The following is a 14,784-nucleotide window of genomic DNA, read 5'->3' on the forward strand; positions in this document are numbered from 1 at the left end:
ATACCGGTTTGTTTCTGCCACGACTAAGTCCAACAGCTACGCAGTCAAGAATAGCTAAAAAAAAACCAGTGCTGATCCGATCTGAGCTGTCTCAACCCGAACTCCAGACTGGGCGGTGAAAGGGGGAACTACTGGTGCGGCTGAAGTTGGGGGCTTCCAATCAGGGTTTGCCAGCACCTCAGGGACTCTAGGGGCTCTACGGGCCTGTCTGTGCGGTGGCTGCGACGGGGGAACTAATGCACGTGCCACCGTACCAGCTTCAACTGCCCTTCTGGTGCTCGCCACTTCACCATGTTGTACGGCAGTGCTGGTACTCGGTCCAGGATGGGCTGCACTGCTGGTGTATGCCTCACCACGTAATCCGACAGCGCCAGCCCCACTCTGCTGCCCTTGAAGCGGATCCTGCGCGACCTGTGGTCGGGTACGCCTGGTGGTATCAGGGACCTCAACCTCCTCGTCCGAACTTTGGGTCAGACTGCCACTGCTTTCTACAGGTTCGTATTCTGACCCGCTGGATTCGTCAGATGAGGGTTCCCATTCCTCATCCGAATGGGTCAGAAGCCTGTAGGCCTCTTCAGAAGAATACCCCCTGTTTGACATTTGGACTACTAAATTTAGGGGTATTCCCTGAGACTACCCAAGAAAAAAAGCAAGCCTGTCTTACAAATGGGAGGCTAGCGAAGTACCGGAGGCCGCTGCGGTTGATAAAAAATATCAAAACAGATTTTTTTATCGCCGCAGCGCTTGTAAAGTGATTGTGCAGTGATCAAAACATAATAATTTTTTTGTCACTGCGGCGGGGCAGGCGTGGGTGAACGCACGTGTGGGCGACCGATCAGACCTGATCGGGCAAACACAGCGTTTTGGGTGGAGGGCGAACTAAGGTGACACTAATACTATTATAGATCTGACTGTGATCAGTTTTGATCACTTACAGATACTATAAAAGTACAAATGCTGATTAGCGATACGCTAGTCAGCGAATCAGTGACTGCGGTGCGGTGGGCTGGGCGCTAAATGACGCTAACTACCTACCAAAGGGGCCTAAACTATCACTTTTTCCCTTTCACTAGTGATTGACAGGGGTGATCAAGGGGTGATCAAGGGGTTAATTGGGGTGATAGGGGGTGATCTGGGGGCTAAGTGTAGTGTTTGGTGTGTACTCACTGTGATGTGTGCTCCTCTGCTGGGACCAACCGACGAAAAGGACCAGCAGAGGAGCAGAGAAGCCATTTAACACATTATATTTATAAATATAAGGTGTTATATGGCTTCTGATTCGATTTTTTAAGTCACCAACCTGCCAGCGCTGATCATTGGCTGGCAGGCTGGTGACGAACTTCTGATGTAACGATTCCCGGCCCGCTCTGCGCATGGGCGGGCCGGCTCTGCCCGAAATCTCGCGTCTCGCGAGAGGACGCATCGGCGCGTCCAGGAGGAATAACAGGGCCGCCGCCCGGACACAATCCTGCGGGCGGCGGTCCTGTAGTGGTTAAAGGGCCCTGGGGGGAGGCGCCTGCTGCAATTACATACACAAACCTACAAAAATTAGCAGACCGCACGCACGCAAGTACAATACTGCATATACTTTATTAGTACATATAATGAGGGTTTGCAAAAAATGTGACATCATTGGAGGAAGAGGGGCACAGACAGGACTGGCGATATTAGCTGTATGCATATATGGAAACAGATTTGACTATGCAGATAAAAGGCTAATCATAAAGTGCAAAGAAAATCACAAGCCTAATGCAATAATCTGCAAGCGGTTATACAAAATCAAATACAGTTCATAAGAGAGCCATTACCCATGCTGCGTCCCACAATCCAAGATGGCACCTACCTAGGGTTGCCACCTTTCCTAACAAAAAATACCGGCCAAGTTAAGCCACACTCCAAAGGGGGTGTGCCTGTGGGGGCGTGGCTTAATGCAGGTTGTTGAGTAGTAATAATGTGGCTCCCAGTATAAATGATGTCCCCATTAGTGCTCCTGGTAATATTAATTCCCCCATTAGAGCCCCTCAGTAATATTAAAGGGGTTGTCTCACTTTAGCAACTGGCATTTATCATGTAGAGACTGTTAATACAAGGCACTTACTAATGTATTGTTATTATTCATATTGTTTCCTTTGCTGGCTGGAATTTTTTTTCCATCATATTATACACTGCTAGTTTCCATGGTTACAGACCACCCTGCAATCCATCAGTGGTGGCCCTGCTTGCACACTATAGGTTATAGTGGCAGTGTCTCTGGTGGACGGAACCATGTGAGCGCACATAGGCTAGTGCATTTTCTATAGTGTGCAAGCACGACCACTGCTGATGGATTGTGGGGGGTCGTAATCATGGAAACAAGCAGCATATAATGTGATCGAAACATGAATGAAGCCAGCAAAGGAGGCAATATGGCAAATCACAATACATTATTAGGTGCCTTGTGTTAACTTTCTCTACATGATAAATGCCACCCTTTTAATGCTCTTATTAGAGCCCCCCCCCCCCCCCCTCCCAGTAATATTAATGCCTTCATTATTATTAATAATGCCCTACTTCTCTGCTTGTGCGGGAAAAAAAAAAAAACTCACTCTTGCTGCTGAGTGGAAGCTCAGGACAGGACCTGCGCTCCAGCTTGATGACGTCTCACAGGTCCTGTCCTGCACATGCAGTCAGCAGCCATCAAATGGATGAGGTGAGTTTTTATTTTATTTTTTCTTAACACAAGTGGGGGAGGGGCGGAGGCACTCATTAGTAACAGTTCTGATAGGAAAATACCGGTAATTATTATTGCAGGGAGAAAAAAATGTGTAGCCTGCGAGTTACCAGCCAGATGGCAACCCTATGCCCACCCCCGAACACGTGTGTATGTATCCACAAGCGCAGGCACAACCAATGCCACATATAATGCGGATTTACACAGAGATAAAGTGTCATGGAAATGGCTGCACCTATCTGACCATCATCTGGTTTGGGCTCCCAATCACTGGCTGTGTGGGGTCGGCTATATTCTGGAAATTCATTTTCAGTCTTGTACATGGAGGAGAAGAATCCTACATATGAACCAAACACGGATCTCCGCAGATAAACACTGACCCTCTCTGATCATAACAGATGTGTGAACGGAATCTGCGCCACCTGTGTCCCCGATCTATGAACATAGCCCAAGTTGTATCTGTCCCCTGGAAAGCTGAGTGTTGATCAGGATGCTCTCTGTTTACTGGAATGAATGCCACCCAGCTTTCCTGGAGCCCTGAATGGGAAACTGTCCGTATCCAGGAGTCTACGATGGAGGAGGAGACTCCAGGCTGAGGACGGCGGGCACCGGGTGATGCCCACCCCTCCCCCTTTTATGCCCAGGGTCTCCCCATCCCCCGGAGCTGCTGCATTTCGCTTACATCCCTGGAGCCCTGACAGGTGCACTGTTCTGTGAGTACTCGGGGAGAATGGGGGTTATTCTCTTGGTATCTCTCCAGTGAGGAGGCTCGGAGGCAGGGGCAGGCGTTGCTGATATTACCGTAGGTCTGCAGCCTGACAAAATGCATGAATGGCGACCGCCAGCTCGACCGTCCCCTGTTATCTGCCTCTGTATGATGTACTATTGTCTTTCCTAGTGTGATATAACCTGATGGGAGTACGATATCTGCAGTATATCTTCCATTATTCTGCATTGTGCTATATTGCGCAGCGGCCACTAGGCGGCGCTCTCTGGTGACATCCTGCAGGAGATGCCTATACGTTCGCACTGCGATGTAAGAATTCGTGCTATGCCGAGGCCATTAGTCTGACATATGACTATATATTATGCTGAGGGCCGTTAGTTTACAAATCTCTGGGGGGCAGGGGGATAGCTGTTACTTTACAATGTGCCCCCCTTGCCTGTCACTGCAGGGAGCTCGGCCCATATGCTGCATGTAGTACGCCATTGCCCATGGGGAGAGTTCATGTATTATTACTGTGCTCTTCAGATGAAACCCTCTAGTATTATATGACCAGATACCCCCAGACCAAGAAATCCTTATATGATGTCCCAAGTGATAGAGCCCCCCTAAATCAATAGACATTGGACCCCCAAATCAGAGGTCGTATGAGAGAGAACATCCCCAAAAACAGAAAACCTCCAGCAGATGTTACCTGTAAGTAGGCACCAACAGAAAAGGAACCTCTCAACAGATTTCTCATATGGCAGGGCATCTCTAGATCAGGAAACCCACACCTGATATAGAGGCCCAACCATCAGATGTCCCATGTGACAGGGTGCCCCCCCAGGTCCAAGAAACTCCAGCAGATGTCCCGTTGAACAGGGCACCCCTAATCAGGAGACCTGCAGCAGATCTTATTTGTGACATGGAAACCCAGAAATAGTGCCCCAACCATCAGATGTCCCATGTGACAGGATACCCCCAGGTCCAAAAAATCCAGCAGATGTCCCGATTAACAGGGCACCCCAAATCAGGAGACCTGATGCAGATATCCCATGTGACAGGACACCCCCCAGGAAACCCCTAGCTTATGTCCTATTTGACAAGAACCTCCAGATCAGGAAACACCAAGCAGATTTTGCATATGACAGGACACCCCCCTGATCTGCAGCCGCTGTCCAGTAGATGTCCCATGTGACAGGACACCCCCCTGATCTGCAGCCGCTGTCCAGTAGATGTCCCATGTGACAGGACACCCCCCTGATCTGCAGCCGCTGTCCAGTAGATGTCCCATGTGACAAGACACCCTGATCTGGAGCCTCTAGTCAGCAGATGTCATATGTGACAGGACACCCTGATCTGGAGCCTCTAGTCAGCAGATGTCATATGTGACAGGACACTCCTGAATCAAGAAACCCCAAGCTGATGTCCCATGTGACAAGACACCCCCAAGATCAGGAAACCCCTTACAAATCTTGTGACAGGGTTCCTCCAGATCTGGAGCTCTCACCCAGAAAATATCCCACGTGACAGAGCACCCCAGATAAGGAATCTACAGGCAGATATTACATGTGAACGTTTCTCCCATGTGAAAGGACAACCCTGATCTGCAGCTCTTATCCAGAAGGTCCCGTGTGACAGGTCACCCCTATCTGGAGCCTTCACCAGGCAGATGGGCTTCCTACAATCTGGAGCTTGCACCTAGCAGATGTTCTATGTGACAGGGTACCCCCCACCAAATGAGGAAACCCCAAGCAGATCTTCCACGTGATAGGGCACCTCTGATCTGGTACCCCCACCCTTCCAATGTCCTATGTGACTGGGACCCCCAGATCAGCTGCTGACGCTCCTGTTTCCTCTCTCGTTCTTGAGATTCTCACAGCTCCAAATAAGTGGAGCCTGGAGTAGGGAGATCTGTGAGGAAACTAGAGAGGAGGCAGCAACTGATCTCACGACCTAAAAATAATCCCAGCTCCAGCCTCATCCATCTGATAGAAGCCCCCAGAGCGGGACCTGCCCTGACTAATACCAGAGACCTGGAGCCTCAGACCCCCACAAGGTAAGAGTCAGGGTGCAGACTGGGGTACTACTGCAGTGTCAGTTATGCTGGGCTACAACATTGTGGGGTCACAGTCCTGGGTGTGAACATTATTCAGCATTTCTCTAGTCAGGATCAGGGTCTGTATGGTGACAAGCAGCAGATTAACCCGAACGGCCCCTGCTCCCTGCTGGACTGGACTGCCATGCTGTTTACCCTGGGTCGGCTTGGCGTTGTGAAATATGTAGTTTTCCATTGAGATAAAAACTGCAAATCTTATGATATCTTGTATCTGTGCATAACATGAAACAGCATATAGCGTATCATCTCATACAGAGTACACACATTGTATCATCTCATACACATTATATAATCTCATACACATTATATATATTGTATCATCTCATACACAGTATACACATTGTATCATCTCATACATATTATATATATTGTATAATCTCATACACAGTATATACATTATATCATCATCTCATACACAGTATATACATTATATCATCTCATACACAGTATACACATTGTATCATCTCATACACAGTATACACATTGTATCATCTCATACACAGTATATACATTGTATCATCTCATACACAGTATACACATTGTATCATCTCATACACAGTATATACATTGTATCATCTCATACACAGTATGTACATTATATCATCTCATACACAGTATACACATTGTATCATCTCATACACAGTATACACATTGTACCATCTCATACACAGTATACACATTGTATCATCTCATACACAGTATATACATTGTATCATCTCATACACAGTATGTACATTATATCATCTCATACACAGTATACACATTGTATCATCTCATACACAGTATACACATTGTATCATCTCATACACAGTATACACATTGTATCATAACATACACAGTATACACATTGTATCATCTCATACACAGTATATGCATTGTATCATCTCATACATATTATACACATTGTATCATCTTATACACAGTATACACATTGTATCATCTCATACACAGTATATACATTGTATCATCTCATACACAGTATGTACATTGTATCATCTCATACACAGTATATACATTGTATCATCTCATACATATTATACACATTGTATCATCTTATACACAGTATACACATTGTATCATCTCATACACAGTATATACATTGTATCATCTCATACACAGTATGTACATTGTATCATCTCATACACAGTATATACATTGTATCATCTCATACACAGTATATGCATTGTATCATCTCATACATATTATACACATTGTATCATCTTATACACAGTATACACATTGTATCATCTCATACACAGTATGTACATTGTATCATCTCATACACATTATACACATTGTATCATCTCATACACAGTATATACATTGTATCATCTCATACACATTATACACATTGTATCATCTCATACACAGTATGTACATTGTATCATCTCATACACAGTATACACATTGTATCATCTTATACACATTATACACATTGTATCATCTCATACACAGTATATACATTATATCATCTCATACACAGTATACACATTGTATCATCTCATACACAGTATACACATTGTATCATCTCATACACAGTATATGCATTGTATCATCTCATACATATTATACACATTGTATCATCTTATACACAGTATACACATTGTATCATCTCATACACAGTATATACATTGTATCATCTCATACACAGTATATACATTGTATCATCTCATACACATTATACACATTGTATCATCTCATACACAGTATATACATTGTATCATCTCATACACAGTATGTACATTGTATCATCTCATACACAGTATGTACATTGTATCATCTCATACACAGTATATACATTGTATCATCTCATACACATTATACACATTGTATCATCTTATACACAGTATACACATTGTATCATCTCATACACAGTATATACATTGTATCATCTCATACACAGTATATACATTGTATCATCTCATACACATTATACACATTGTATCATCTTATACACATTATACACATTGTATCATCTCATACACAGTATATACATTGTATCATCTCATACACAGTATGTACATTGTATCATCTCATACACAGTATACACATTGTATCATCTCATACACAGTATGTACATTGTATCATCTCATACACATTATACCATCTTATACACAGTATACACATTGTATCATCTCATACACAGTATATACATTGTATTATCTCATACACAGTATATACATTGAATCATCTCATACACAGTATATACATTGTATCATCTCATACACATTATACACATTGTATCATCTCATACACAGTATATACATTATATCATCTCATACACATTTTATTGTTCTATAAACATATACATGATATCATCCAATCATATCTACATTGTATCATCTCATACACATTATACACATTGTATCATCTTATACACAGTATACACATTGTATCATCTCATACACAGTATACACATTGTATCATCTCATACACAGTATTTACATTGTATCATCTCATACACAGTATATACATTATATCATCTCATACACAGTATATACATTATATCATCTCATACACAGTATGTACATTGTATCATCTCATACACAGTATATACATTGTATCATCTCATACACAGTATGTACATTGTATCATCTCATACACATTATACACATTGTATCATCTCATACACAGTATATACATTGTATCATCTCATACACATTATACACATTGTATCATCTCATACACAGTATGTACATTGTATCATCTCATACACAGTATACACATTGTATCATCTTATACACATTATACACATTGTATCATCTCATACACAGTATATACATTATATCATCTCATACACAGTATACACATTGTATCATCTCATACACAGTATACACATTGTATCATCTCATACACAGTATATGCATTGTATCATCTCATACATATTATACACATTGTATCATCTTATACACAGTATACACATTGTATCATCTCATACACAGTATATACATTGTATCATCTCATACACAGTATATACATTGTATCATCTCATACACATTATACACATTGTATCATCTCATACACAGTATATACATTGTATCATCTCATACACAGTATGTACATTGTATCATCTCATACACAGTATGTACATTGTATCATCTCATACACAGTATATACATTGTATCATCTCATACACATTATACACATTGTATCATCTTATACACAGTATACACATTGTATCATCTCATACACAGTATATACATTGTATCATCTCATACACAGTATATACATTGTATCATCTCATACACATTATACACATTGTATCATCTTATACACATTATACACATTGTATCATCTCATACACAGTATATACATTGTATCATCTCATACACAGTATGTACATTGTATCATCTCATACACAGTATACACATTGTATCATCTCATACACAGTATGTACATTGTATCATCTCATACACATTATACCATCTTATACACAGTATACACATTGTATCATCTCATACACAGTATATACATTGTATTATCTCATACACAGTATATACATTGAATCATCTCATACACAGTATATACATTGTATCATCTCATACACATTATACACATTGTATCATCTCATACACAGTATATACATTATATCATCTCATACACATTTTATTGTTCTATAAACATATATACATGATATCATCCAATCATATCTACATTGTATCATCTCATACACATTATACACATTGTATCATCTTATACACAGTATACACATTGTATCATCTCATACACAGTATACACATTGTATCATCTCATACACAGTATTTACATTGTATCATCTCATACACAGTATATACATTATATCATCTCATACACAGTATATACATTATATCATCTCATACACAGTATGTACATTGTATCATCTCATACACAGTATATACATTGTATCATCTCATACACAGTATTTACATTGTATCATCTCATACACAGTATACACATTGTATCATCTCATACACATTATATACATTATATCATCTCATACACATTTTATTGTTCTATAAACATATATACATGATATCATCCAATCATATATACATTGTATCATCTTATTTACATTAGGATACAGTGTCTCTCTATAACATGGAGCTGTATACAGTGTACACACTATGCAGTATACTTTATCCTCCTACATTCTAACATTATACAGATTGAATACATTGTATAATTTTAGATGTCATGTAAAATTACACATTATACGCAAATTTAGTTTTTACAATCATTTATCGTACAGTGATGATTAGGAGCTCATATACTGAGATTACTAGCTGATACCAGCGAGCCAGAGGGACGCCTCTGCGATTGCTGGAGTCAGGGGCCAGATGCTGACATCACTATTGTGTCTACTGACCGATCCTGACATCAAGTCTTTGCACTGTACCACATGGTGATCATAGTGTGAACTTTCCACAGATTTATGATGTCATAAACCATTATAATATTTGTATACGGGGCACTGGATCTTGTCTCCCACATGAACAGTGCCGAAAAGTTATCGTGACATATCCAGCACTGTCCTTACTTATATCCTACTGATCCTGAATTACATCCTGTATTATACTCCAGAATCAGATCAGCGGGGGAGACTGCTGCTATTACATGCAGCGATCCCCTCCACAGTATGGTGAGGAGTGATCGCTAAATGCCATCGCTCATCCCCATACTGACTCGCTATTTGCTGGCAACTGATGGATGCTCTTTACACAGAATGATCTGCTGTGGCAAACACCAATTTGTGTGTCCGCACAAATGATCCACGATGCATCGGGTAATCGGTGGCAACTTTACGCTGTCAGATAATCCTGTGAACGCTTGTTATCGATTATTTGGTGGATTCTCGGCCCATGTAAAGAGCCCTTCAGGCTACTTTCACACTTGCACTAGCAGGGTCCGGCAGGGGAACAGCCTGCTGGATCCGTACTAACGCTAGCCCACGTCTGCTCCGTCCCTATTCACTATAATGGGGGCGGGCCGCATGCAGCATGCACACATGGGCTAGCGTTAGTACGGATCCGGCAAGCTGTTCCCGTGTCGGACCCTGCTGGCGCAAGTGTGAAAGTAATTATTATTATTATTATGATTTATTATAAAAGCGCCATTCATTCCATAGCGCTGTAGATATGATAAGGGGTGCACATACATAATACAGACAAGTGCTCTAATCATAAGCAAGATGAGTTACAAACTGGTAGAGAAGGAGAGAGGGCCCTGCCCGTGAGGGCTTACAATCTACATGGTTTGGGAGAAGGACACAGTAGGTGAGGGTGAGGTGGGTCATGGCGGTATAGAGGCAGCAGTGTCACGGGTTGTAGGCTTGTCTGAAGAGGTGGGTTTTCAGGTTTCTTTTGAAGGATTCCACTGTAGGTGAGAGTCTGATATGTTGGGGTAGTGAGTTCCAGAGTATGGGGGATGCACAGGAGATATCTTGGAGGCGATTGTGGGAAGAGGCGATAGGAGGAGAGGAGAGAAGGAGGTCTTGTGAGGATCGGAGAGTGCGTGTGGGGGTGTATCGGGAAAGTAGCTCAGAGATGTAGGGAGGGGATAGGTTGTGGATCGCCTTGTATGTGTTTGTTAGTACTTTGAAGTGGATTTGTTGGGCAATGGGGAGCCAGTGAAGGGATTGGCAGAGGGGAGAGGCAGAGGAGTAATAAGGTGAGAGGTGGATTAGTCGGGCAGCGGAGTTGAGGATAGATGAGAGGGGTGCGAGAGTGCTAGATGGAAGGCCACAGAGGAGAATGTTGCAGTTGTCTAGGCGGGAAATGATAAGGGCATGTACAAGCATTTTCGCAGACTCAAAGTTAAGGAAAGCGCGGATGGGAGAGATGTTTTTGAGTTGGAGGCGGCAGGTGGTGGAAAGGGCTTGGATGTGTAGTAGGAAGGAGAGGGCAGAATCTAAGGTCACTCCAAGGCAGCGGACTTGGTTGACCGGGGAGAGTATGCAGCCATTGATCATGATAGATAGGTCTGTTGGGGGGGTTGAGCAAGATGGGGGAAAGAGGATGACTTCTGTTTTATCCATGTTAAGTTTTAGAAAGCGAAAAGCGAAGAAGGGGGATATAGAAGATAGACATTGTGGGATGTGGGAAAATCACAGAATAGAGTGGCCTAACTGGGAGGAAATGCTTAAACCCCAAATACTGTAGCGTATTTATTTATAGCAGATCCTCCACATGTGATCCGTTGCTAACTTCAATCCCCAAAAATGCATACAATGGAGGATGCCGGCAGCGGACTACATGTACCACAAAAACATCCTACACAAGATGAAATAATGTGTGGATTAAAATATAAGAGTAAATAGATCACTGCAAATGGGGCACCACAATAGTATGCAACTGACAATAGGCTACTTTCACACTTGCGTTCAGAACGGATCCGTCTGCATTATATTTCAGAAAAAAGTCTAAGTCTAATTGTCAGTCAGATGGATCCGTCCAGACTTTACATTGAAAGTCAATGGGGGACGGATCCTTTTAAAATTGCACCATATTGTGTCAACGTCAAACAGATCCGTCCCCATTGACTTACATTGTAAGTTTGGACGGATCCGTTTGGCTCCGCACGGCCAGGCGGACACGAAAACGCTGCAAGCAGCGTTCGGGTGTCCGCCTGCTGAGCGGAACGGAGGCGAAACGGTGCCAGACAGATCCGCATTCACTCAGAATGCATTGGGGCCGTACGGATGCGTTCGGGGCCGCTTGTGAGAGCCTTCAAACGGAACTCACAAGAGGAGCCCCGAACGCAAGTGTGAAAGTAGCCTTAACCCTCACACTGATGCTAAAAAATGAGATTTTAGCCAATATATTCCTGTCAGGAACATATCGCAGCCCGCGCACTCCGCCAAGATATCTCAGTGTAGCGCGGGACCTACCGCTAACCTACCTATAGTGTGTGAACACTGTCCGATAGGTGCCAAGGTCGACTCACAGCCACATACCTCCAAAGTAAGATCACTAATACAATGGGATGTTCTCATACCGGAGAGTAAACCACAGCATGCAGCGGTTTTCTTTCCATCCTGGGATGCGGAGCAAAACGGATACGTCATGACCCACGTCAATGGGGGACAGATTATTTTTCTCTGACACAGTAGAAAACGGATCCGTCCACCATTGACTTTCAGTGGAGTTCATGATGGATCCAACTTGGCTATGTAAAAGATAATACAGCCAGATCCGTTCATAACGGATGCGGTTGGTTGTATTATCAGTAACGGAAGCGTCTTTGCTGAACCCTGCCGGATCCAGCCAAAACGCTATTGTCAAAGTAGCCTAAGACATGATGTAACGGCAGAATTGTGGCTGCTGCTCTGGATGTGACTTGAGTATAAGACAAGAGGTAACAGCAGAATTATGGCTGCTGCTCTGGATGTGACTGGAGCATAAGACATGATGTAACTGGTAATCTTCACCCCCCATTGACCCCATAATGCTTTGTTTTCTAGGAAGAAATGAGCCTCTCGTTCTGTGGTAACAACACAAATGCCTCCTACAATGTGAACAACGGGGTGCTGAACAATATCTGCTTCCTGGACGCCCTGAACCTCGTCCCTCATGTCTTCCTGCTGTTCATAACTTTTCCCATTCTGTTCATAGGTGAGTGTCCTGCTCAGAATCTGAGGATATGGGGGGTCCCAAATGCCACATGTGGACCGCACCTGGTTCATAGTGAATGATACATACGTGTGGACTGCACCTGGTTAGGGGGGGTACATATATGCACGTGGACTGCACCTAAGTATGTGGAGTTGCAAACATACCTGTGGATTATACCTGGTTACATGTGTGGAGAATTACAGAAAAGAAAGAAGGAGCTGACAATCTACAATAGTTTTCTCCTGAAAACTTTTGACCGGGTAGAGTGTTTTTGGAGGTCAGCTCCGCAATCTCTGCTCTGCCCAGATTTGGACCCATGACCAAGGTGCTGTAGAGGATTATGCCACCACCTTGGAGTATATGGACCCTGTGACTTCGTCATAGAAGTTTATATGTTTATATGTTTTCTGTACTATTTTCAGGATGGGGAAGTCAAAGCTCAAAGGTCCAAATTCACCACAACACTTGGCTGCATTTCCCGGGACACAGCCTGCGATGGATCCTGACCTTTGTGCTGCTGTTTGTCCATGTGTGCGAAATCGCAGAGGGCATCGTGTCCGATACGTGAGTCCATGCCACCTACACAAACATTGGAGGATCCTGAGACATGAACTTTACATCAGAGGGGTAACATGCAACCATGGGGCCCCATGACAAAACTTGGAATGGGGCCCCATTCCACCATGAGTTCAGCAGCATTTTCAGAAAAGCTTATGACTGGTCTCTGAAGCAAAGGTCTAAGGCACACATTCATGTCACAGTACAGGGATAACGCACCCAGTGATGTCACAGTACAGGGATAACGCACCTAGTAATGTCATAGTACAGGGATAATGTGGACAGTGATGTCACAGTACAGAGATAATGTGGACAGTGATGTCACAGTACAGGGATAACGCACCCAGTGATGTCACAGTACAGGGATAACGCACCTAGTAATGTCATAGTACAGGGATAATGTGGACAGTGATGTCACAGTACAGAGAAAATGTGGACAGTGATGTCACAGTACAGGGATAACGCACCCAGTGATGTCACAGTACAGGGATAACGCACCCAGTGATGTCATAGTACAGGGATAATGTGGACAGTGATGTCACAGTACAGAGATAATGTGGACAGTGATGTCACAGTACAGGGATAAAGCACCCAGTGATGTCACAGTACAGGGATAACGCACCTAGTAATGTCATAGTACAGGGATAATGTGGACAGTGATGTCACAGTACAGAGATAATGTGGACAGTGATGTCACAGTACAGGGATAACGCACCCAGTGATGTCACAGTACAGGGATAACGCACCTAGTAATGTCATAGTACAGGGATAATGTGGACAGTGATGTCACAGTACAGAGATAATGTGGACAGTGATGTCACAGTACAGGGATAACGCACCCAGTGATGTCACAGTACAGGGATAACACACCCAGTGATGTCACAGTACAGAGATAATATGGACAGTGATGTCACATTACAGGGATATTGTGGACAGTGATGTCACAGTAAAGGGATAACACATGCAGTGATGTCACAGTACAGGGATAACACACCCAGTGATGTCACAGTACAGGGATAACGCACCTAGTGATGTCATAGTACAGGGATAACGCACCCAGTGATGTCACAGTACAGGGATAACGCACCTAGTGATGTCACAG

The 14,784-nt window shown here is 43.2% G+C and overlaps 1 protein-coding gene across 10 annotated transcripts in view; it reads left to right on the forward strand.

The window, feature by feature from the left end:
• The first annotated feature begins 3,245 nt into the window (after positions 1 to 3,245).
• ABCC9 (ATP binding cassette subfamily C member 9) overlaps positions 3,246 to 14,784 on the forward strand; it is an 88,552-nt gene continuing 77,013 nt past the window's right edge. For 4 of the 10 annotated variants that reach the window (XM_044281513.1, XM_044281514.1, XM_044281517.1 and 1 more), the window contains exons 1-3: positions 4,794 to 5,475; positions 12,974 to 13,124; positions 13,547 to 13,688. In XM_044281513.1, coding sequence (XP_044137448.1) covers positions 12,980 to 13,124; positions 13,547 to 13,688 — 287 coding nt within the window. In that variant the 5' untranslated portion in view covers positions 4,794 to 5,475; positions 12,974 to 12,979. Of the gene's footprint in view, positions 3,424 to 4,793; positions 5,476 to 12,973; positions 13,125 to 13,546; positions 13,689 to 14,784 lie in introns of those variants that run through there. The other 6 variants (XM_044281516.1, XM_044281521.1, XM_044281522.1 and 3 more) reach the window with 4 other exon arrangements.

The sequence above is a fragment of the Bufo gargarizans genome, chromosome 2 (genome assembly GCF_014858855.1).
Source record: "Bufo gargarizans isolate SCDJY-AF-19 chromosome 2, ASM1485885v1, whole genome shotgun sequence".
NCBI classification, from domain to species: domain Eukaryota; kingdom Metazoa; phylum Chordata; class Amphibia; order Anura; family Bufonidae; genus Bufo; species Bufo gargarizans.